Source organism: Ovis aries, chromosome 7, assembly GCF_016772045.2.
Source record: "Ovis aries strain OAR_USU_Benz2616 breed Rambouillet chromosome 7, ARS-UI_Ramb_v3.0, whole genome shotgun sequence".
Lineage (NCBI taxonomy): Eukaryota > Metazoa > Chordata > Mammalia > Artiodactyla > Bovidae > Ovis > Ovis aries.
The window spans coordinates 53,054,315-53,080,356 of record NC_056060.1 but is presented as its reverse complement, the minus strand read 5'-3'; the positions used below and the strand labels follow the sequence as shown (position 1 = coordinate 53,080,356).

The 26,042-nt window shown below is 38.7% G+C and overlaps 2 protein-coding genes across 17 annotated transcripts in view; one reads left to right on the top strand and one right to left on the bottom strand.

Annotated features, from left to right (window-relative positions):
• CCPG1 (cell cycle progression 1) overlaps positions 1-17,979 on the bottom strand; it is a 56,485-nt gene extending 38,506 nt beyond the window's left edge. For all 15 annotated transcript variants that reach the window (XR_009601215.1, XR_009601216.1, XR_009601217.1 and 12 more), the window contains exons 1-2: positions 17,856-17,979; positions 1,390-1,458 (exon numbers count right to left, since the gene is read on the bottom strand). Coding sequence is in view for 11 of the 15 variants with exons in the window: in XM_060417894.1 (XP_060273877.1) it covers positions 1,390-1,449 (60 nt within the window). In the remaining 4 variants the exon portion in view is untranslated. The remainder of the gene's footprint in view (positions 1-1,389; positions 1,459-17,855) is intronic.
• Positions 17,980-18,133: 154 nt separating this feature from the next.
• On the top strand, positions 18,134-25,652 carry PIERCE2 (piercer of microtubule wall 2). Of its 2 annotated transcripts, none has more exons than XM_012181502.5 (2): positions 18,134-18,426; positions 25,117-25,652. In XM_012181502.5, the coding sequence occupies exons 1-2, from the start codon at positions 18,409-18,411 to the stop codon at positions 25,459-25,461; spliced, it is 363 nt and encodes a 120-aa protein (XP_012036892.1). In that variant the 5' UTR covers positions 18,134-18,408; the 3' UTR covers positions 25,462-25,652. The 2 variants fall into 2 exon arrangements, with proteins under 2 accessions (XP_012036892.1, XP_060273901.1); XM_060417918.1 differs by having other exon boundaries at positions 18,134-18,597.
• Positions 25,653-26,042: the final 390 nt, after the last annotated feature.

Below are 26,042 nucleotides of genomic sequence, written 5' to 3'. Positions count from 1 at the left end.
TGGCTACATGCCAGAGAGGTTTGCTCTCTTACGTCACACTGAAGATTTCCACAACTGCCTTGCTCCTACACTTATCCTTATTATCCTTGAAGGAGTAATTGTTGCTATGAGAGTTGATCTAAGCTTTGGAGAAACACATTAAAAATAGAAAAGTCATTTATTTAAAAAAATAAAAGAAGTAGAAACAAAAGAAACCGCTCAGTTTTAACTAGTACAGCTGCTGCTGCTGCTAAGTCACTTCAGTCGTGTCCGACTCTGTGCGACCCCATAGACGGCAGCCCACCAGGCTCCTCCATCCCTGGGATTCTCCAGGCAAGAACACTGGAATGGGTTGCCATTTCCCTCTCCAATGTATGAAAGTGAAAAGTGAAAGTGAAGTCGCTCAGTAGAGTCCGACTCCTAGCGACTCCATGGACTGCAGCCCACCAGGCCCCTCCGTCCATAGGATTTTCCAGGCGAGAGTACTGGAGTGGGTTTGCCATTGAGGAATGTTAAAACTTTCTTGCAGAAAGTCTGGTTAATGTTGTTGTCTAAAAGACATGACTAACCAATTGTCTAAACATTAAATTATCAGGGCAACTGTAAAAAAAAATACCATTTAAAATTTTTATTGATGCAGGAAAATAAGTGAAGCCTAAGAGGCTGGAAAAAAAAACTATAGATAAATCCATTAACACATTATATAGGTATAGATAATTTTTATCCTTTTGCTTCTATTTATCACTATTTTATGATTTTTTTTCTGTAATTAACATATATTACCAATGTGAGAGAATAAATTAATATTTACTATATACTGTCATATAACATCATGCTGCTGCTGCTGCTGCTAAGTCGCTTCAGTCATACTTCTGCAATAAAATTCATTTTGTGACAAGAGTTCTCGTCATAGTCTTTTTTCCTGTGAAGTTCTGCAATGATAATAATGTAACATAACACATCACAGGTGGAACACGTGTTCTTCATGCTCCTTTCTGGCCTGTTTAAATGCACTTGCTGATGTTTTCTAGCTATATAATCTTGGCCAAATTACTAAATCTCTCTAAGCTTTGGTTTTCTCAACTATGAAATGAGAATGAAAATCTGTGCCACAGAGGCTTGCTTAAAATTATATGAGAACGTTAAGTAAAGCACAAGGCCTGACCAATAGGCCCTCAGTAAGTATCTGCCTACTGTCTCTAAGTTGAGAAAACCAATGTACATTAAGATGCTGCCTCATGAAGGGTTTTCAGCAGTGAGTGTAATGTAGGAGGGAAAATGTCCAAGCTACAGATCAGTGGAATCTTATGTGTAAATGTAAAAAACTAATGGCCCTCAAAGAACCCAGTTTATATCATTATTAACACTATAATACTACAAGCTGCCGTATAAAAAATATTAAATACAAACCTCATGATTGATGACAGTCCAACCACAAGATGAATCACTGTCACTGGAGTTCTCAGACATTTTTCGGGTCTACAAATACAAAAACATATTAATATGTGGAAAACAATCTAAAAAATTCTGTAGGCAACACACTATGTGACTGGTTTACTACCTCCTAGGTGAAACTGAGACAACCCACCCGCAGATTCACCAGACAGGACAAGTGTGCATATCAATATGAACAAATCAACCAAACTCAGATCCCCCTGAGCCAAAACAGTCAGATGGTCGTACTGTGGAATGACAAGGCAAGCTGGATCTGAAAGAAAATGTAGGATTCGGTCAGGCAGAGAAACAAACTTGAGGAAGAAAAATCGGACTGTGAGGAAGTCAACTGTTGAGAGAATGATGAATTCATCATTCTAGGGGACAGTCAGCTAGAGTAAAAGTCTATGTTTTCAATGAACTGTACACTGTGAAAATCATGGCTGAGGAAACCACATAGGGAAACTCCAAGAGTTAAAAGGCCAAGCAAAATGAAGTCTACTGTGTTCATCAATCATGAAGCAGTTCATATTTTCAAGCAGGGAAGGAAGATGATCAAATGGTTTTTAAGAAAATAACCATGTTGGTAATGCTTCAGTTAGATTAAAACACGAGAAGAAAAAGACCAGAAATGGATCAGAGTTGTGGAAATTGGCAATAACATAGGCTTTTACTCCAGCTGACTGTTCCCCATTCATCATTCTCTCAACAGTTGACTTCCTCACACTCAGATTGTTCTTCCTCACCTTTGTTTCTCTGCCTGACAGAATCTGCATTTTCTTGCAGATCCAGCTTGCCCCTTCATTCCACAATATGACCATCTAACTATTTTGGCTCAGGAGGATTTCCTTGTCTTGCCAGGACTAGACAGACTCAAGTCCTAAATCAGAACATACTGGTCACTTTACCTGGTTTATTCTTCCCTTGCTATCTAAACTCCTACTTAAATTTCAAAACTAAGCTCATTAAAGTGCTATTTCTACACATATCTGATAAATGTTTCTGTTATTGCACATATCCCGGGAATCCATTATATCCACGTTGATGGTTAGTGTTTCAACGGAACTCTACTGTAGATAACATAAAACTAAGGCACAAATGAGAATAGGGCAAAAAATATAGACCTGAACCATTCATCAGTGATTCTGAAAACTCTTATAAATTAATATTTTAAAAATAGAAGATATGGAGAGGTGGCTGGTCACTAATACTACAACATAAGTATGTTTTCAGACAAATTATTCAAAATCTAGAGTAAAACATAAAGATAATTGTGTGACTTTTAATATCACACTAGACAGAATGTTTTACAGTAAGTTTACCTGAAGTAAACTGATTGTTTGATTTACAACTAATTAGGGCCTAGGCAGTTTCTAAATTTAAAGGTAACACTGTAAAATAAACAAACAAAAAAACTATTACAGTGAAATACATGTTTTCTGTCTAGTAGAAAATACTGTCCCCCAAAGGCTCAGTCTAAATCCCTATAGGCTATTAACCAATTTTATATTTTAGTAATTTTATTTCAGCATTTCTTATTAGATTGACTACATAAAGCCCAATTTCTCATTGAACCAGTTTTCACAAGTTTAAAACAAACTTTATGATGTTACTATTTGTATGTGAATTGTTTTATAACAGCTTAAAAGTTACAGGTTAACATATGAGACTGCACAAAGACTGAGTAGTTAACTTATCAGGAAGAAAGAATGGTCAAAGCAGGCTTTATAAATGAGGTTGTAAGGTTTTTAGACATGCTGCTGCTGCTGCTAAGTTGCTTCAGTCATGCTAGACGGCATGTTTTTTAACTGAATAGCAAAAATTTTTAAATTGAGAGATATCACAAAAAAATTAAGGTCTAGTTCCTCATTAACAACAACAACAAAATGACACAGAAAAATTTCCGAAGAGATAATGAGGAAAGCACTATGGAAACAAAGGCAGAAAAAAAAATGACCTGTGGGATACAAAGAACCAATGCAATATTCCATCAAAAAGATGAGCACCTAAATTTAACCAGTATTCACAAAGCGCGAAAGGGTAAAGAAGATGAGGAGGAGTTAGAGATTTGAGAAGACAAAGTTGAAAGATTTTTAAAGACGTGAATAACCAAATACAGAAGGGAGAACATATAGGATATTTTAGTTTAACTGACTATTTGGAAAAACCATTCTACACAGAACAAGTAGGTAGGGCTTTGAGATTAAGAAAATTGGCTGAAGCCTAAAAAGGCATTCATTCTTCACCATGTGAAAGCCCCTCTTCCCTCTGCAAATCCCCACTTCTGAACCTCCTCTAGTAGCTATGGTTTTTCCAGTAGTCCTGTATGGATGCGAGAGCTGGACTATAAAGAAAGCTGAGTGCTTCTGAACTGTGGTGTTGGAGAAGACTCTTGAGAATCTCTTGGACTGCAAGGAGATCCAACCAGTCCATTCTGAAGGAAATCAGTCCTGAACATTCACTGGAAGGACTGATGCTGAAGCTGAAACTCCAATACTTTGGCCACCTGATGCGAAGAACCAACTCATTGGAAAAGACCCTGATGCTGGGAAAGATTGAAGGTAGGAGGAGAAGGGGACGACAGAGGATGAGATGGTTGGATGTCATCACTGACGTGATGGACATGAGTTTGAGTAGGCTCCGGAAGTTGCTACTGGACAGGGAAGACTGGCGTGGTACAGTTCACGGGGTTGCAAAGAGTCAGACACGACTAAGCAACGGAACTGAACTGAGTAGCCTATGGGCTTCCCTGGAAGCTCAGCTGGTAAAGAATCCGCCTGCAATGCAAGAGACCCCGGTTGGATTCCTGGGTCGGGAAGATGCCCTGGAGAAGGGATAGGCTACCCACTCCAGTATTCTTGGGCTTCCCTGGTGGCTCAAACAGTAAAGAATCTGCCTATTAACATGGGAGACCTGGGTTCGATCCCTGGGTTGGGAAGATCCCCTGGAGGAGGGCATGGCAATCCACTCCAATATCCTCGCCTGGAGAATCCTCATGGACAGAGGTGACTGGCAGGCTACAGTCCATGGACTTGCAAAGAGTTGGAGATGACTGAACAACTAAGCACAGCACCGTAGCCCATATTCTCACTGCTGTTCCATCTCACCCCCCAACATTTCCCAGTGCGTATCTTGACTTGCACACAGGCAACCTTCTAAAACTTCAGGAACACCAGACCTTATCAGTCAGTCAGTTCTGTCACTCAGTCGTGTTGGACTCTGCAGCCCAACAGACTGCAGCACACCAGGCTTTCCTGTCAGGGATATTTAATGTGTATGTCACTCTTACCCTTATCTAGGTAATTTCCATTTAAACAGTTCATTTAAACAGATAGTCCCCAGAGAGTTAGTTTACCAATCAATAATTCTAATTGCTCTGGAGATACAAGATTTCAAAAGAAAGTTACATACATTGCTAACCTGACACTTTTTATCATATTTAAATTTCTCAAATCTAGGAGCCCACTTTAATTAGATCCCTGTTTAATTCTGTTTACTTGCCCTGGAGAAAGAACAAGCTTGACATCTAGCCCAAATGAGGAAAAAAAGATTCCCTACTGGCCATAACTCCAAGAGTCTGGAGAAGCAAAAATTACAGCCCTATTAAAGAACCCTCTTAATTCAGATGTTTTCAAAAATTTCCATGCACTAAAAGTAAAATTTTAGAAAGTAAATGTCTAAGCCCCATTCTAGACACACTGACTCTTAAAGCCTCTATCAACTACAAACTGGCACTTGCCAAGAGCGCCCGCCAGCAACTGAACAACGGAGTTTGCCATGTGCCTTTGTGGAGACTGAACCCTGTGCTGTCTAGCTGTTAAGATTAAACACCCCGAGGCCATTCAGGATGGAGTGAGGCACTCCGTGCTCCAGGGAATCTGGTGGAATAGGTCTCTAAATAGTAAAGTAAGGGCTCGATTGCACTGAACTCCCCTTCACCAAAATCTTACATATCAACCTTCCCGGACTACCTCTTTGGAGCAGTCTCTCAAAGCTATCTGAGGTGCTGTCTCTCAGTTTGCAGTCCTCATTTTGTCCCAAGTAAAACTTAACTTGCAACTCTCAAGTTGTGCATCTTTTTGCACACACTGCCATTGCATTTGAACCTCGTCACTATAGAGTTATCTGCTTAAAACGGTATTTTGTCATTCCTTAAAAATATTAAGATTTTCATAGTCTTAAAGATAATGCTCACAGGCCTTAAACATCGAGTGTTTTGTCTCTAGCACCTTATCCCCTCTTCATTCCTTCTTTTTTCCCTTAACTTTTTCAAGTAACCTATAAAACTTAGCTTTCTCTTAACTCAGGCACTCTGCATATTCTGATCTCAGTTCCTCACCCCCTTACTTCCACCTAAACTCCAGTGCCCACTCTTCTATCTCAGCTAAGGCATCACTTTGTGAACCATTTCCTGACCCCATCCCCTGTTCCACTTCAAGGGGCTTACTAATAATAACTTAAAGTTATAAACCTAAAGGTATACTTTATGAAGATGATAAACTTGAAGCCCTTTTCCAGACTCAAGTGAAAGTGAAGTCGCTCAGTCGTGTCCGACTTTTTGCAACCCCATGGACTGTAGCCTACCAGGCTTCTCCGTCAAACCTGGGTCTCCTGCATTGTAGGCAGATGCTTTTACTGTCTGAGCCACCAGGGAAGTTCCAGACTCAGGCTTCCTTTTATTCTTCAGGGTAGGTTCTTATCCCAGTCTCCAGCTACAGATTTTCCCAGTGCTTTTTGGATGATTATTTGTAGGTTTCTCAGCATCTGCAAGACTAAGATCATCTTCCTGCTGCTCTTCCTGTTTCTATCTCAGAAAAGAGCATTAACCAAAAATAATATTATAAGCAAAACCCACCAAACATCAGGTCAAAAATCCTAGATTTAAGGATAACTACACTTGAAATGAGCTTCCTGGGTGGTTCAGACAGCAAAGAAGCCACCTGCAGTGAGGGAGACCTGAGCTTGAGGCCTGGGTCGGGAAGATCCCCTGAAGGAGGGCATGGCAACCCACTCCAGTATTCTTGCCTGGAGAATCCCCATGGACAGAGGAGCCTGGTGGGCTACAGTCCACGGGGTCGCAAAGAGTCAGACACAACTGAGCTTCTAAGCACAGGACATATGAAACAACTAAAACTTTGCCTTGACCCAAGTCTAAATCCTTATGCACTTCCTAATCCAACTTCACCATTTCTCACTTCAATTACAGTGACAATTCTCTAACAGATCTCTGCTTACAGTTTCAAATTCCTCTTTGGTTACTCCTTCCCAAGGCGGCCTCTACTATGTTTATCCCACAACACAAATCTGACCACTTAATCAGTCAATCAGTTAAAACTGGTCTCCACTGCCTTCAAGACAAAAGTCTCCAAACTCCTTTATAATAAGAGCCTCCAGAACAAATTACTGAAAGTGACTTTCACTTCATAAGAAATTTTCTTCACAGCATGAAAGATTTGTAGAACTCCATGGAAGAGAATTTGACACTAAGCATTACAAGTATGTGGTTTCAATATAGAATACAGCACATACTAGTCATATTAGGATGCACATTTATTACACAAATTATCACATCTCCTTTATGAAGCTTCTTAAAGTAGAAGGATTATATTACACTAGTATAATCACACTCTCCAGCAGATGGGCCTGCAGTTGGTACCATTTTAAATTCATTCCTTTATCCATCTGCTCATTCAATATTTATTCAGTTCTTAACACATGCGAGATACTGAAAATATATCAATGTATAAAGCAAATAAGAGTCTTGCCTTCCTAGAGCTTAAATTCTATCAGTAAAACTTTATCTGAGCCTTGTGTTCCAGGAAAGCAAGTAAGGTTGAGAAATGTTCCCATCCTGTTTTGTGTTCTGACAAACAGCTAACTTGCAAAGGACCAACCTGCCCTCAAAAAACCCCAGGTTAGACTTCCACCCATCCTGAGCCCCTTATTTCACTTGCCTCCATAAAATTCCTTGGTTTTATGAGATACTCCTCATTAATGAACTTTCTCCCTACTGCAATAGTCCGAATTAAACTCATCTCAATTTTCCTATGCATTTCATCTTTCACACTGGAGTCATCCAATAAACAACATAAACTGATAGGATATGCAGTGTGTTTGATGGTGTTATCTCCTACTACAGAGAAAGCATGGGAAAAGAAAACAGAAATGCTTGGCTGGAGAGGCTTAATTTCAGAAAGGATAATCAGGGAAAGCTTCCTTGAGAAGATATATTTGCGCAAAGATTTCAATGAGTTAGTGAATCGCTGTGCAGTTAACTGCAAGAAGAGTGTTTCAGACAAAATTAACAGAAGGTACAAGGTTGGAACCAAGCCCATATCTCTGAGAAACAGCAAGGAGGCCTGTGTGATTCGAGAGGAGTGGCCAAGCAGGAAAGTGGGAAGAGATGACTACCGAGAGATAAGGAGTGGGAGATGAACGATGCATGACCTTAGAAATCCTAAGACTGTTCACTTTAACCTGAGTGAAATTAAAAGTCACAGAAGAATTTTGAGGAAAGGAATAGGAAGATCACCCTGGCTGCCCTAAGAGGACAGAACTGAGAGGGAGAAAAGGCAGAGCAGGAAGACCATCTGCAAAGTAATCCAGGTGAGATGATGCTGGTTTGGACCAGACCGGTAGCAAAGATAGTGAGAAGCGGACAAATTATCCATGTATTTTGAAGGATTAGCTAACTGGGCTTCCTGATGTACTGAATATAAGGTATGAGGATGACTCCTGTCCTAAGTAAATACGAGAACAAAATGGCCATTGAGACAGGAAAAAGCAGCAAGTGATGAAATAAAACTTGGTAAATTGGTTGGGAACATCCTAAATTTAAGACAACTATTATCACATCCAAGTTGAAACATCAAGTAGGCCGCTGGGGACTGAATCCAGAGGAGAGATACAGACTAAAGACATAATTTTAAAACAACTTGAGGCGGCAGCTGTCAAAACTAATAACAGCAACAATATTAATTTCACCTAATAAAGTACAACTGGAGCAAATATTACCTGATATGATGGTGCCCCTCATCATTCCCGAGTAGCTACATTTTACTATGAAAAAGGTACCATTTCCATTACTGTATCTTCTAGAATTATATACTATGGAGAAGAATGGGGGCATTATTCTCCTCACACGTCTACAATTCCAATGTAAGCCAACCAATGGGCTGTGAGCAAAGGTCCCAAAAGTGCTGCTGCACTGTAAATGTGATCAAAGATGAGACAGTTAATCTAGACAGCTTTCAGGAACCTATTTCTATCCTGCTTTTCAAAGGTTCTGGAACTTTCACCTCCCCAAAAGGATATGAAAACGCCTGCTTTAAACCAGACCTTGTTGGATAAAGGAAAGAGGACCCAAGATCCCAACTAATAAAAACCATTTAAACATCCTTTTTGTCCAATAACAACCTTACAGAAATAAACAAGATACAGAAATAAACAAGATACAGTAAGTCAGCTGGTGGAAAGTACTGTGGAGAAAAATAAAGTAAGTGGGGGGAAACAAAGCAGAGTAGGGGGTAGGGCGGGATCAGAACTTTGAATAAGGTTGTTAGAGAAGGCCTTTCACCAACATACAAAAGCACCTATTTCTCCACAACCTCACCAAAAGGTAACAACCATCTTTAACTTCTGATCATGTCATGAGCAAAAAAATAAAACTGGATCATTAATGAGTTCATTTGCTACTAACTTTTTTTCTTAGAATGCTTCAATTTAAAAAAGTGTCTTCAGGGCTTCCTTGGTGGCACAGTGGTAAAGAATCTGCCTGCTAATGCAGAGGACACAGATTTGATCCCTGGTTCACGAAGATCCCACATGCCGAGGAGCAACTCAGCCCATGCACCACTGCCTCTAGAGCCTGGGAGCCACAACTACTGAAGCCCACGAGCCCGAGAGCCCACGCTCAGCAACAAGAGAAGCCACTACAATGAGAAGCCCAGACACCCCAACTCCAGTGTAAGCCCTGCTTGCAGCAACTAGACCAAGTCCATGCAAAAACCAAGACCCGGCACAGCCAAAAACAAATAAATAATAGCTTCCATCACATATATGTTTTTAAATTTTAGGTAGTAAAATGTTGAGGATGGAGAATAGGGTCTTTGTTTATAACCTTTTATATTTCATATTTTACACCTTGCTTTAGAAAGTCTTTCTCACTCACAAAATTGTAAATTATTCTCCTGTATTTTCTAATATTTTATCAGATTTTAGCTTCTACATTTAGTTATTTAAACTATGAATTTGGATTTTTTCCCTTTTAGTGTGAGTTTAGAAATAATCTCAACTATTAAATAGTCCATAATTCTATGATTTAAAAAGCCATTCTTTGTCACATGCAGTCCCATACATTTATGAATCAGTTACAGGTCTGTTCTAATGATCTATATTCCAGCACCAAAACAATGCTGTTTAAATGACTATGGTACTCTCATCACTTTCTACAGTGCCATTTTTCAACTGTTTCCTTGGTCCTTCCCTAAACACACACAACCACCCTAAAACACTTAAATATAGGCAATGATGAAATTGACTGCAGGTTACATATAATACTTATCCCAAGAGCTAAGATTTTTTTTTTAACTTCCCTTGCAGAAACTCTCTCCATGACCTTGAGAATAAGACTTCTGTACTATAAAGTCAAACTCCTTAGGGTGACATCCAAATGTTCCATTATCTGGCTCTAGCCATTACTGCAGTTGATGAGCTCTCTCCTCCAGACCTATCTCATCTGATCAAAGTCATCTACTTGCTACAAGCAGAGGAGGAACTGTAGCAATCCTCCATGTCTCCACCTACTCAAGTCATACTTCCTGAATGCCTTCCTTCTTTCTTTCTTCTATCTTTAAGGCTTAGTCCTCCCCTCCATGAAGTTTTCCTTCGTGTTTCTGACACACTAATCTCTCCCTTCCCTGAATGTACAGCGTTTATTTATTAGCGTACCTTCTATACTTCTGAGCGTAACTTGCCTAATGTCAGCTTCAATTACTTTTATCCATGAGTTACTTTACTAATTAGTATTAAGTTCAAAGCTCTGACAAGAAGTTCTAATTTTATTTTTAATATCTTCATAATAGCTCAAAAATTTTAACTGCTATTAGTCAGAAGTCATACAATACAAACATAATAATCTCTCATCTTTAATCACTTAATACTCTATTTTACCTACAGAAAAGGACATACAAGCATGTTTACTCAGATCAGGAATTAAAGGATCAGAAATAGGAATGTAACTACAGGTCTAATTTCAAGTCCAGCTCCACCCTTAAGCTTGCCTATGTTAAATGTAGCACAATTATGAACTTTTTTATTCCTATTTTCGAAAGTGTGGTAAGGCCACTAAAATCACTGAGCACCACAATGAAGGGGTTGAAACAGAAAAGCTTAAAAATTCCCAAGATTTTCAGTCTAAGAAAGCATCTAAAACTGTTACTGTCACTATGCTTTATGGTAATTTGGCACAAATTCACATTTTAAAAAGTATTGTGGCAAATACCTCTGGAGGTAAATGGTAAGAACTGTATCTCTTTGGGGAATTAAGGAGTCTTCAATTCTGTTCATTGGAAAGGGGAGAGAACCTTTCACTCTGTTGCTTCTTTTTTTCCAAATAGTCTCATCTTAAGTGAAGGTGAAGTTTATATTTTTTTCCACCTACAATGTCAACCTTATTTCAGCCCCCAAACTCCGAGAATAAATAAGCCTAACCTAGGAGTGCCTGGCCTTTGTGCTGTGGGGGGAAAAAAAGGAACACCCTAGCAAAGCTGATTCCAAAGCTTACTGGCTAGAATGGTCAAGTAAACTCTCTACTTGAAATAGACTGAGTTTTTTTATAGCATTTTAACTGTTATAGCAGATAAATCCTGCAGCATATTTTTTCACCATGTACAGGCCAAACTAAAGTTGCTTCCAAACAGCAGCAAGAGAAAAAAGATCCAACAGGCAATCCTGCATATGGAACTCAAGTACTGGCTGCCATTTTGGATGCTCACAACAGCACAAAAGCTTTCTATGGTTTTTGTGAAAGGTAAAGGATGAAAGCGGAGAAGGCAATGGCACCCCACTCCGGTACTCTTGCCTCGAAAATCCCATGGACAGAGGAGCCTGGTAGGCTGCAGTCTGTGGGGTCACTAAGAGTCGGGCACAACTGAGCGACTTCACTTTCCCTTTTCACTTTCATGCACTGGAGAAGGAAATGGCCACCCACTCCAGTGTTCTTGCCTGGAGAATCCCAGGGACAGAGGAGCCTAGTGGGCTGCAGCCTGTGGGGTCGCACAGAGTCGGACACAACTGAAGCGACTTAGCAGCAGCAGCAGAGGATGAAAGAGACACAAGAGATAAGAACCATTTTCACACAAAATGCCTCTGAATTCAAAAAGAAATTAAATTTCACTGTTCTCTCTCTTCTGATTCCCAAAGGGGGGTAAATCAGGTAGTAGTGTGTGGTTTGTGGTTTTTTTTTTTTGCCAAATTGCATCACTCAGAAAATATAATCTCAATTAGACTTCATAAATGTGATGTTGCAAAAGGCTTTCAGATTGATGTCAGTTCTCCAGTTTGCTGTGTGAAAGTTCAGCATTATTAATGTAAAGCTTCATAAAACCTTAAGACCGCCTGGCAAAAATACAGCCCAGAGATTTAAACAAATAAGATAAAAACACAAGAAAAAAAGAAGACTCAAAACCGAAAAGTTTTAAAATCTTAGAGTAAAGATAATCTTTTTCTAGGCTTTACACAAAACCTAGAAACCATATAGAAGTTTTCCATTGTACAAAAATCATAAACTTATTTGCTAAAAGTCATATAAGTAAAAATGAAATACTAAGCATATTTGTAACATATATATAACAGAGTTTTTAAAACATTTAAAATACACTAATAAGTCAGTAAGAAAAAAGGTTTAAAACTGAACAGAAAATTCAACAAGGAACAAGAGTAAGCAATTTATAGAAGACATTAAAATAGCTTATAAGGAAAAATGTTCAACATTACTAGCAAAGATACAGAGAAGCAAAATTACTTTAAAACCTAAATAATGAACAAAGATTAAACAGGTTAATATGTTAAAGAAAAATAAACCCTACTGATACTAATTTATATGCATTAAATGAGTTAAAATTCTAAATAGTATATTTCAAATCTAAAAAAAAAAATACATGCAATATGTCTGCTAAATTTCAATAAGCTATTTATTACCTTCATAACCAGCAGGAAAAGGAACATTTTTTAAAATGAAAAAAATCAGCTCAATATTAAGTAAATGATTAACTGAAACAAAATCTAATCATCTTCTGGAGGGCCAGTCTTTTCAGGACAAGTTAAAGAACTTAAGGGAATCATATTAAAATACTTATATCTGAGGTATCAGAAGTTTATTGTGGAAAGCTAATATTAGAGAAAAAAGAACATACCCCAGGGCTTTCAAGAGTCCACAGTGTAGAAACTATGGGATCAAGATGTGGGTCCAATGGCTGTCCTTCCTCTTGTTTACATTCATCTTTTAAGTGGATTCAAAGATAACCACTCCATAGCAAACAAGCTTCCTAGTTTTAATGGAGTGAATTTCATTTAAACACTGAAATCTGTTGCTAAAGACAGGTATCTGGAGATAAGTCTCCAATTGGAACAGTATTAATAATTTCACTTTATCCACCCCAGAAAGAGGCAGCAATACTGTTATAATAGAGTAGGTTAACTTTTTGATTTACAAAACAAATTCTGCAAGAAGTGAGTCAATATACAATTTCTTCACAAGTTTCCTTTTATGATGTAATATCCTTCAAATGGGCAAACAGAAGCAACTACTGCCATATTTGAAGACAGAAGTATCCCGTTTTGCCTCCACCTAAAAGAAGCTACACCTTTGACAAAAAGTTTGAAATAAAGTAGTAAACAACATGATTTCAAAATGCTGGAAGGAAATTACGATACTTGTTAATATGGAAATATCCTTTCCACCAGGTTTTTCCAACTCTGAGAAGAAGCCTAACTTTCCAGAATTGTTACATCTTAACTTTGGAAAAGGCTAAAAGAGCCAAGAGTAAATCTAAAAGCTTGACTAGCTCCATACTGTCCTCACTTGAACACTGTTCAGTCCCTGGTGGCTCCTTTTCCCTTTTCAGAGATAAATAAGTGAAACTATATAGCTTGATGTTTTCTTCTACTCTCAATTTAAAAAAAAGTTTTTACTTGTTAAAATGTATGTATTAATCATGTATCTATTATTTTTTAACATACTTTCCACAAAAAGATAATTTGTCATAATTTTTTTTACAACTCTCTTCTACTTTTCTGTTGGGAAAAAAAAAGCCAGAAAGATGGGAAACAAAGGGATTATTTTTTTTGGCCATGGTTTTTTTTGGCCATGCTAGCAGCAAGTGGGATCTTAGTTCCCGACCAGGGCTGGAACCCATGCCCCATTCAGTGGAAGTACGAGTCTTAACCACTGGGCTACCAGAGAAGTCCCCAAAGAGATTTTATATATTTTCATTGTTTCCCATTTTTTGAAAGTACATAATAGACAATTAAGTATACCCCACTGTTACTTTCACTTATATTTTTCTCATAAAGTCCTCAGAATTAATTTATAAGTTTCTAAAAGACTTGTTTACTTGAATGCTCTGTATGTCAACCAAACTTGATGTTAATCTCAGACAGGGTTGGCATCCCCAGAAGGAGGTGTCCAAGCTCTAAACTATTCCTCTCCCTCAGAGATAAATGCTTACACACGTCATGCATCTCTGGGAGGACCTGAGATTTGACATTCAATGTAGGCTTACTACTCATGAAATCAACTTACAGTACCGTTTTAGAACATTAAAAACGGCATTCACTTCCTAATGTTAAGTCATACTGATGATCTTCCTTATACTTTAGATGCGCAATTAAAATAATTCAAAACCAAAATTAAAGGTCTAACCATAAAAGCACACTGCAATTTCAGGACCTTTAATGCGGCAGAGTGCACAGTCACAGTCAGGAAAGGGGCCAGGTTTCCTTCAACCTAGTAAAAGGCAAAAAGCACTACCAAAAAGTCAAATGAAGATCTCTTTTGACTTTTTTCCATCAAACTTCCCAGCCAAAAGTGTGTATCACATTAAGTTATCACATTTCAAATGTATAACATGCTTTACATAAATGTTACTTATGAAAGCCAATAACACTTTGCATTGGTAGATCACTGACACAAGTAATATGATTTTTATATCAGATCTGATTTTCATGAATATGCCATGAAATGTGGCAATGGCTATTATTTATAACATAAAATTGGAAACAACAGATTCATAAATTGAATTACTGTCAACATCATTAAACATTCTGACTCCTAATCCAATTCTTTTTTCACATTTCATCATGCTGGCAACATGAACCAGAAGACTTTAGTAAAGTGCTTCATGGGTAAATACTGAAGAAAAATTAGATTCTGACTTCCTGCTAATACTAATACTTCCTTGTTAATACCTCCTTCAGAAAGCCCTTACACAGGTTTCCACACATTAAACACCCTTTAAAAAAAAAATCCTCTAAATCAAATCAGTTAGTTGCAATCTTTCCATTATAGAGCTAAATTTCACTTTAAAACTCTAAGATTTTTTTCAAGTTCATCTGATACAATAAACGTGACCTTTGAAACAAACTCATATTTTTTAACTGTTTTAAATTAATCAAGACTGCAGAATTGTCAGATAAATATGGTATCACTTATATGTGGAATATAAAAAACATAACAAACTAGTGAATTTAACAGGAAAAGAAACAGACTTACATATGGAGAACTAGTGAGGGGGCAATACTGGGGTAAGGGAATGAGGTATAGACTACTGGGTATAAGATAGGCTCATGGATGTGCTGTACAACACGGAGAATACAGTCAGTATTTTGTTATAATAAATGGAAAGTAACCTTTAAAAACTACTAAAAAAATTTATAATAAAAAAACAAAAACTGCACAACTCCCATAAAGAAGATTCTTGAAAATATAAGTTATTACTTACAATATGGCAACTTCCTCACTTTAACCACACATGAAAACAAAAACAATTCAGCCTCTACTAGTTCTACATTGTTAGATGAGTCTGCATTTTCTGTTTTAAAATACTCTGGGCTTAACAGGCCTTACACTGTGTCCATATTCTTTACATGTCAGAAACGACTACTTCTAAGATCTCAGTTCAAACTCACATAATTTTTAAAATATTTAACCTGCATAAAAATACATTATAATCTAGAACCAGTTAGTAAATCAGATAAGTTAAGCAATTATGAATGTTTCTTACGCTCTGTAAAGGAACTCAAATTTTTAATAAGGTATTGAACTAACACAGGGCACAAAACACAAACCAATACAAAATACTGACAAGAAACTGAAATTTGGGGAGAGAAACAATGCTCCAAAGAAAAGAATCTAAGAAAAGAAAGTATGACTTCCACAGTTAAAAAAGGGGGGGGGGGGGAGCTTTAGAATGGATATTTTATTAAGAATAAATGAACACTTGGAATTGAGGTAAACCCCAATTTTTCAAGACTGATAACTGCAAAAATACATAGACTATTCTTCTCAAAGAACAATGCAGCCCTTTCTTTAGAACAGAAAACAGAATGTGGCCCAAACATGCAACTTACCATCCATATCCAACATACTCATAATAGAAACTGAAACAAAAACATAATCCAAAATATCAGGCATATCAAACACAGTGCTTAAAATGATTCAATGAAAACAAGTTTAGCATCCCCTACTTTATAATAGTGTTTAACTTCTTTATTTCCACTGGCAAATGATAAATGAAAAATCTTGCTATATCCAGTTCTTTTCAGATTAACACGCCCATGCTTTATCACCTTGAGTTACAGGAATAATCAAGACTACACTGCCTTAACTGAAGAAAAGTAAAGACTTTTGCTTTGATTTTACTGTCCAAAATAAGAACACATCAAGATGAGATGTACAAATGTTGAGAATGTGTCATATTTGTTTCGTTTTCTTTTCCAGTCCAACCAAAGCATTTCTTGTCACTTCTCCACAAATAACTTACATTTAAACTTGTTATTCACAGTTTGTGGATGCAGTAACAGGAGCTCTGCCTATGTTGTTTGTTGTTACTTGCTTTTTTAAATTAATGTTTAAAGAGTTTACATAACTGGAATTGCTTTATCTGTATCCCTTTTTTTAAAAATTAAATTTTGCCTATAGAAAATTTGGAAAATACTAAAAAGTGTAAAAAAAAATTGTAGTTGCATCATCTAATCACTTTCATAACTATGACTCTCCTTTGAGTCTTATTTCTTAAACACATGTAACCGCTTCTAGTTCTATAGTAAACAAAATTAGAATTACACTACTTTCTAACCTATTTTCATTTAAAAACTAGTATTTCCTACACCCTTAATTATTATTGGAGAGCGATTTTTAATGCATTCTTTAACTAGAATTCTTTAGACAATCCTTAGGTTGGGGTAAAAGATTAAAAATTTTTTAAAATAATCCCCTCATTTTCTCCCTTCCCTTCCCCTTTATGACCATAGCGTAGAAAAGAATTGCAAACCATTCACACTAGCGTCCGAGATGTGATAAATAGCCCCCTGAGAAATGCGGGGACACCAAAAAAATGATGCGCTAATAATGACGTTTCAAGTACTAGTCAGCAGCTGTGACCTTACTGGAGGCAAATTTCCTAAAATTTGCGGTACTAAAATAATTACCTAGTCTAGCTACAAGAAGGCTCCTTTCCATTACTTAATAAAGCTAGACTGAAGCAGCACCAATTTCACCCGCTCAACAAAGTGCCTAATCGGCCGAGTTCGTCAAAACTGGCGCTCCCAATGGCAAAAAGTTGGACTCATGAAACAAACAGGTAACGCGTACAAGACACGGTGTGGACTGATGCTACGTGGGGTGCTTATCGATTAGGAAGGGGACGGAGGGGGGGAAGATAGGGAGATTTGGTGATTATCAGACAAGCAGAAATCTCAAATGCATTATTTAATCTTTCTGTTCCTGGCATCACGAGGCTCAAACGTCACCAAAAAAGACCGGCTGGCTGAAAAGCCAGCGGGGTGACGCACACAACATCTTTACCATATGGATTCTCATCAATCAGGACCGAGAAGAGCCTTAAGCCAGCCCAGTGGAGGAAGGCGGGTGCGTCCCGCGGACCGACGGCTCCCCTACAACCCCGGCGCTCCGCTCGCGTCTGCACGCAGGAAACCGAGGATGCAGGGCCACCGGACCGGACGCCTGGGGATCTGCTCCGCCGCGGGGGCTGCGGCCCCGCGTTCTGAGGGGCCACCCAGGCGGCCGCAAACGCCGAGAGCCTAAGGGTCAAGCCTCCCCTCAGCTGAGACCCCACGAATACCTCCACCAGACGACTGACACAAGAACCGCGACAGTCGGCGCGGACTCCCCTCCCTGGGTCCAAACCCGCCCAGGACCTTACCTGAAGGGGCAGCGCCACCTCCGCCCGACGGCGCTGGCTGGCGCGGTGGCGGCGGTCAGAACTCCAAGAGCAGTGACGCCTCTCATAAAAACAACCTGCTCACAGGCGTCCGCAGCCGGGAGGCGGCGGCCGGCGGGGCGCCGCGGCGCATGCCGGGACTCGTAGTCCGGTCCGCGCCTCATACCGGGCGGGGGCCTAGTGAAGAACTACGACTCCCGAAGAGGAGCGCAACCGCGGCCGGGAAGCTGCTGGAACCTGGGCCCAGCGGCCGAGATCCTGACAACATCCGGGCCCCGGCGCTGGAGAGGCTCCGCGGCCGGTTACTATGGAGACGGGCTGCTACAACCACTTGGCCGGATTCCACCCAGGAGGACCGCTCCTGGGATTAGCCGGATTAGTTTATGCGTATTGATCCAGCCGACCGCTCAACAGCTCTTTGCTGCTTTAATTGGGTATAGAAAAAGGGCCACGTCCCCTGGGTACTCGCTGGCCTTCTTGCCATCAGCTGCAGGAAAACACTGCGTTTGCGGAAAAAATAAAGAAGACGTCGAGAATGGCCGAGTGCGACTGGGTGGGTTTGGGCAGAGGGCTGGACGTTTTTGACTGTTGCTACTCTTTACTATAAATTTGGGGCACCTCGCATTCCCACCCACCCCACGCTCCAAAAAAACCAGTTTTGTAGGCAATCACTGGACTACACAGATGTAACATGCATTGCATTAAGCCGGAATTGCCTCTGAAGGTATAAAGATGATTGGGGATGGTATGCAACACATACCCCACTGCAAAATGGGATGATGGTTTTGAACAAGAAAAACGTGCCTTGTTAATTCACATTTGTTTACATTGTGTCTTGTTCAAAAAAGGATATGAGGGGGCGAAAGAATATGATGCATTTATATCACTGTTGATAGAAACAGTAGAAAGTTAAGGTTTAATTCTCTGTCCCTAATTGTGGCCAAAAATTATTTTTTAACATGAACAAGGATGGTTGGGCCTGAGGAGAAACAAAAGGTGCCTAAAAATTAGGCTTTAAGGGATTTTTTGCTTTTGGTGTTACTGTGATTAACATCAACTGTGAAACCAAAACCAAAGAAGAAAAAGCACTTTTAATGTTATAATTACAGCTTCTATAATGGGCATTTTTATTATTTCAATGGCTGCTTATTTATCTTTATAAAAATGTGTGTTTATAACAAAAGACTTGCAAAAGTCAAAGTGGCCTAGTCTCTAATTTTAGGAGAGCCTGAGTATTAGTAAGAAAGCCAATACCATTTATTTGTATATTTCACTCAAGGTACTTAATTGATTTTAAAAGATTCATTTATAATTTTCATTAACCTTCTTTTTATCCTTCAGTAAGTCGCTTACTCAGTGTGTAATCTAGCAGAGAATTTAATCTTTTTATTATTCTATTAGGCTCTTTTGTTTTTAATGTATCTGTTTTGAACTCCACATTTCAAGAATATGAGATTTGAAAAGGGCTAAACCTAAATACGGAGAAGGCAATGGCACTCCACTCCAGTACTCTCGCCTGGAAAATCCCATGGATGGAGAAGCCTGGTAGGCTGCACTCCATGGGGTCGCTGAGGGTCGGACACGACTGAGCGACTTCACTTCGACTTTTCACTTTCGTGCATTGGAGAAGGAAATGGCAACCCACTCCAGTGTTCTTGCCTGGAGAATGCCAGGGATGGGGGAGCCTGGTGGGCTGCCGTCTATGGGGTCGCACAAAGTCAGACACGACTGAAGTGACTTAGCAGCAAACCTAAATAAGAAAGCTGCAGTGAGGACCTAGGATGTAAAGTAAAAGTGATGGGTATTTCTATTTTATTTCAAAGACCATAAACATTTGTGAATTGTTCTGGAGGTACAAAAGATTTAGGTGGACAGAAACTTCTACAGATTGTGTCGTACAGATTATGCCAACAAAATTTTTCAGCTCATTTGTCTTCTATTTTGACTACATTCTGTTTTCCCTATTACATGTGGAGTCAAAGTTGATCCGAATTTCAGAGCCAGTTGCAGAGGGTAATTTGAAAGTCACAACCTCTGTGAGTGAGGTTGCCTTGGGCAACCTAACTGGTGTCCATAAATTAAATCAGGATTGGTACTTTCTCTCACAAGTCACAAAGCAGCACCTCCTACTTAAGAATCGTGGGAACCTTGACATTTTGAGACAAAGTGACCTGTTGTCAGAATGCCATAACATTCTGGCGACTTACTCTGCTCCAATGTCTCTGCTCTGGATATTTAAAACAATTTAATAAGCAGTGTTAAAAAGGATAAATAGCAAGATCTGATGAGTTTTATTTCCAGCTTTGCCAGCTTCCTACAAGATAATGAGTGTTAGTAAATGGGAGCATACTAGTGTAAATGTTCTCAACCTGTAAATTTCAGAACTGAATTGTGGAAGATGGTGCATATGCATTGAGGTATACTTTCAAAAAAGAAAATGATAAAAATTGGTTCCATTTATATAGTAATGTATCATTTACATCTGATTTTCTTTCACTTTCCAACCACAGGAACTATAGCAAATTTTTTTAACCAGTTTTACAGACAATATAAAAACAAAGGTGCAGTGATGATAAAGGATTGAAAGTCACACAGTTCTTGTCTTGTGCTACTCCCCTAATGCTATCATACTTCTTCAAATGTGAACAAAAGTGGATTATGAATTTTAACATTTCAAATTAGATCCATTAAATGTGAATATAAAATAATAAATAGGCCTAAGTTTTGAAGCTATAAAAAATAGAAGGTGGAGTAAATACTTCACACATTTGTAGACTAGAACTAAAGATTTCAAAACAAATAGGTTTCTGATAGTGGGAAACAATTTTGCTGAGACATTAAGTGGAATCACCCAGGAATTCAGAGTGAGCTGGGTTATTTTAAGAGAAACCAAACTAATCTGACCCAAATTTGATCCTGACACAACGTGGCCAATATTCTTTCCTCCATTTTAGAGTTGGAGAAACCGAGACTTTATGCTTGCTAGTTTTAAGAATTTAGAATTCTTAAAGGGTCTGAGCCTCATGAATCACAGAATCTACTATAAAGTCTTCAAAGAAAAAGAATGTTAATGCATATAAGCAACCTTCTATTTAATTCAACCTTAAAAAGTCACAATTACAGTACCCTGGGGCTTTCCAGGTGGCACCAGTGGTAAAAAGACTGCCTGCCAATGCAGGAGACAAACTTCAATCCTTGGGTCAGGAAGATCCCCTGGAGGCAGGCACAACAACCCACTCCAGTATTCTTGCCTGAAGAATCCCTACAGAGGAGCCTGGTGGGCTACAGTCCATAAGGCTGCAAAGAACCAGACAGGACTGAAGCAACTTAGCACGCATGCACGCATGCACTATACCCTGCCAACCTCTCTGTAAGGTTAGATTATAATTTCTGATCTGAAGGGACTTAGATGTTAAGTATTTCAGAAATTGCCAATTTTGGGTTTTTTTTTCAAACTGCCAAAATTTTTTGCTGACATGGACCCCACAGAATGCATTTTTCAGGGCCTTATCACAAATAAATGTACACTCTTCATGTTTTTCAAATAACTGAAAATCACTTTCCTATGGCTACATTTGGAGAGCCCTTATATCCTCAGATTAGGAAACAAACCTATCTAATCCATCTTCTCTGTTTTATGTTTATATATATAGAATCCTTGCAAAGTAACTTCATCAAAGTCATGCAGCTTTTATTACTGGCAACATCAGAACCTAGAACTGGTTACACCTAATTTTGAAGGTGAAGACCTACCCTTTTAAAAAATAACTAACCAATTTCCCAACATTATTGAGCTGGTTTCCTATGTGTTTATCTCCTATACAATAAAATGTGGAACTTCAGATTTTTAATCACTATTTTTCCAGCATCTAACAATGCCTGGCACACAGTAGGTACTCAGTATTTGTTGAATGAGTGATAAATAAGGTCCGTAGTCTGTTCCATGTGAATTTCACCTTCATGATTGAAGCTTGTTGATTTTAATGGACATGACTTTACTGAAGATAAAGCATGTTATGTTCATGTGCTAGAAAATATCACTTTTGTATTCATTCTTTTTACTGTCTGGCTCCCTCCTCCCCCAGATAGCTTAACTATTTTGAATATTTATTAAATTTATTATGTATGTTAGTTACAAATTGTAGCAAATGGCCATCTACCCAAATGTTTACCCAGAAATCTGGGGTCTTCCTTGATATGTCCCTCTTCCTCTTCATCCACATCCACCAGGTCCTATGGATTCTACTTTCAAAATATGTCTCAAATTTATTTCCTAGTCGCTCTGTACCACCATCTTTCTAGAAATCATCATCCTCAGTCACATGGACTACTGAAGCTCCTCTCCACATCCATTCAAGGCTCTGACAGCCAAGTAATCATCCTAAAAATTGTTACATCATGACATGTTTCTCTTTAAAACTCTTCAATAGCTTTCTATTGCTTTTACCATAAAGATCCAAACTTCTCACATAGTCAACCAGACCCTTCAGGTTCTGCCCCTGCCCCCTCTCATCATCTCGAGCCATTTTCACTCCACTTGGGCCACGCTTTTTCTCTGTGCCCTTTTCTATCTTTTCCTTCCTTGCCTTCCAGTGTTAGATTCAACGACACTTCACCAGAATGGCCTTCCTAGGCCCTCACACTAGATTAGAACCCCACTGAGTCTTCATAAATACCTTGATTTTTTTTTTTGTTCATAGCATTTACCACAGTTGTAATTGGTTGTTGTGTAATTATTTGCTTAATACACAAAGCAAAGATCCACAAGGTTAAGATTGCTGAATGTTTATCTTGTTCCTTTTTCACTCTAAAATTCAACTGTACGCCCTCTTTGAACTATGATCTATTGCATTTTATTCTATAATTTACATTTTTATAAGTTCTCACAGTTCTAGTACGGGATTTTTAAAATTTATCTTGTACATACTTTTAACAAGTTTGCTCTGTACAGACATATATAATTGAAATGTATATAAATTTAATATACATATATATGTGCTTAGTTGCTCAGTCATGTCCGACTCTTTGTGACCCCATGGGACGTAACCTGCCAGGCTCCTCGGTCCATGGAGATTCTCCAGACAGGAATACTGATGTGCGTTGCCATGCCCTCCTCCAGGGGATCTTCCCGACCCAGGTATTGAACCCAGGTCTCCTGCATTGCAGATGGATTCTTTATCATCTGAGCCACCAGGGAAGCCCATACATATATATACACACATACATATATATACGTGTGTATATATATATATAGTTCAGTCACTAAGTTGTATCTCTCTGTGACCCCATGGACTGTAGCACACCAGGCTTCCCTGTCCTCCACTATCTCCCAGTTTTCTCAAGTTCATGTCCATTGAGTCAGTAATGCTATCTAACCATGTCTTTTGCCCTCTTTTTTGCCTTCAATCTTTCCCAGCATCAGGGTCTTTTCCAGTGAGCTGGCTCTTCCCATCAGGTGGCCAAAGTACTGGAGCTTCACCTTTGGCATCAATCTTTCCAATGAATATTCATGGTTAATCTCCTTTAGGAGTGACTGGTTTGATCTCCTTGCAGTCCAAGGAAGCCATTATAATATAATGGGTACTCTTCCATGTCCTCAAGGGAAAAGGACTCCCAAAAGGAGAGTAGATGGGACTGTTTTTGTTTTCTTCTGTTTTTCTAGCTTTATTGAGGTATAACTGACATAACATTTGTGTAAGTTTATGGGGTACAACCGGAGAAGGCAATTTCACCCCACTCCAGTACTCTTGCCTGGAAAATCCCATGGGCAGAGGAGCCTGGTAGGCTGCAGTACATGGAGTCGCTAAGAGTCGGACACAGCTGAGCGACTTCCCTTTCACTTTTCACTTTCATGCATTGGAGAGGAAATGGCAACCTACTCCAGTGTTCTTGCCTGGAGAATCCCAGGAACGGGGGAGCCTGGTGGGCTGCTGTCTATGGGGTTGCACAGAGTTGGATACGACTGAAGTGACTTCGCAGCAGCAGTAGGGGGTACAACATGATGCTTTGGTATATACTGTGAAATGATTAACACAGTATGATTAGCTGATACATCCATCACCTCACATAATTACAAATTTTTCTGTGTGAGTGTGGTGAGAACATCTACTCTCAAACTTTCAAATACAGTATTGTTAATGGCAGTAACCATACTATGTTACGTCCCTAGAACTTAGTCTTCTTACAACTTAAAGTTGGTATTCTTTGACCATCATCTCTCCATTTACCCCCATACCCAGCCCGTGATAACTACCATTCTGCTGTTTGATTTTTTTAAGAGTCTACATATATGTGAGATCATACAACATTTGTCTTTCTCTGATTTACTTCACTTAACATAATGCTTTCAAGGTCCTCGATATTGCTGCAAATGGCAGGACTCTTCTTTTATTATGACTGATAGTACTCCATTCTGTGTGTTTCTCCATCCATGCATCTGTTGATGAATACTTGTTTCCATGTCTTAGCTATTATGAATAACGCTGCAATGAACATGGGAGTGCAGATATCTCTTCAAGATGTGATTTCATTTCCTTTGGATATCTAAGAAGTGAAACTGCTGGATCATATGGTAGTTCTATCTTTAGTTTTTTACCAATTTACATTTCCACCAACAGTTCCCTTTTCTCCACATCCTCAACTCTTATTCTCTCTTAACTTTTTGATAATAGCCATTGTTCAGGTGTGGAGTGACATCATATTGTGGTTTAGGTCTGCATTTCTCTGATGATGGGGAATGTTCAACATCTTTTCATGTACTTGTTAGTTATCTATGTGTCTTTGAGGGAAATGTCTGTTCAGATCCTCTGACCATTATTTAATTATATTGCTTGGTTTTTTGCTACTGAATTGTATAAGTTCTTAAGATATTTTAGAAGTTAACCCCTTATCTGATATATGGTTTGCACATATGTTTCCCCATTCCAAGGTTACCTCTTCATTCTGCTGTTTTTGTGCTGTATGGAAGCTTTTTAGTTTGGTGTAGCCACACTTATTGATTTTGGCTTTTGTTGTTTGTAGTTTTGTTGCCATATCTAAAAATCATTACTAAGGCCACCTCCAAGGACCTTTGTCCCTATGTTTTCTTCTAGGAGTTTTATGGTATCAGATCTTACATTCAGATCTTTGATCTTTTTCCAGTCAATTTTTATGAGTTGTATAAAAAAGGTTAGGGCTTAGTTTAAATAATTGTTTTTTTTCAGAACTGTATAATTGATAATTACTTTATGCATTTATCTTTTAGGATAAGAAAAGTACTTCAGCTTCAAATTCAGACACAGAAATGAAACCTGAACTGCCTCCTTGTGTGAATCCTGGCAATCCGGTGTTTTCATGTATGTTGGATCCAAAGACACTCCATACGACTACCTCACTATCAAAACCCAAGATGATTATGTATAAAACCAATTCAAGTAATTACGGTGAATTTTTACCTATGCCACAGTTTTTCCCCTGCTATTATAATCCAAGGGAGCAAGTATTTTCTAGTCATATCAAAGCAACTGGATTTTATCAAAATAACACTCTAAACACTGCACCTGACAGAACAAGAACCCTTGATTTCCCTAATTTTCAACACACTCTATGAAAGTATGTTACTCTTAAAGAGAAAATATATTCAGGAAAAATGAGTTTTAAATCTAAGACTGGGATATCTGATTTGAAATATAAAAAAGTCTTCAAGTAATTTTAAAAAATACCTTTGACAAATAAAGCATTTCAACTGATAAGTGAATGACAGTGACTTCTTAAATAAAAATGTGTTCAAAACAGAATAAACGTTAGAAAGCATTTTATTATACCTAGCTTTATTTGGCACCCCACTCCAGTCCTCTTGCCTGGAAAATCCCATGGACGGAGGAGCCTGGCAGGCTGCAGTCCATGGGGTTGCTAAGAGTCGGAAATGACTGAGCGACTTCACTTTCACTTTTCACTTTCATGCACTGGAGAAGGAAATGGCAACCCACTCCAGTGTTCTTGCCTGGAGAATCCCAGGGACGGTGGAGCCTGGTGGGCTGCTGTCTATGGGGTCACACAGAGTTGGACACAACTGAGAGACTTAGCAGCAGCAGCTTTATTTAGCTCATGTAGTCCCAAAACTTCAAAATGTTTTCACGATCTCAACTTGTCTACTGAGTATATCTACCCAGACAAAGGCACACAGGAATT

Coding starts and splice junctions, on each gene's coding strand:
- PIERCE2 (XM_060417918.1), top strand. CDS start 18,565: ATGCATTGCATTAAGCCGGAATTGCCTCTGAAG. Junction 18,598..25,116: donor AGCCGGAATTGCCTCTGAAG/GTATAAAGATGA, acceptor TTTATCTTTTAG/GATAAGAAAAGTACTTCAGC.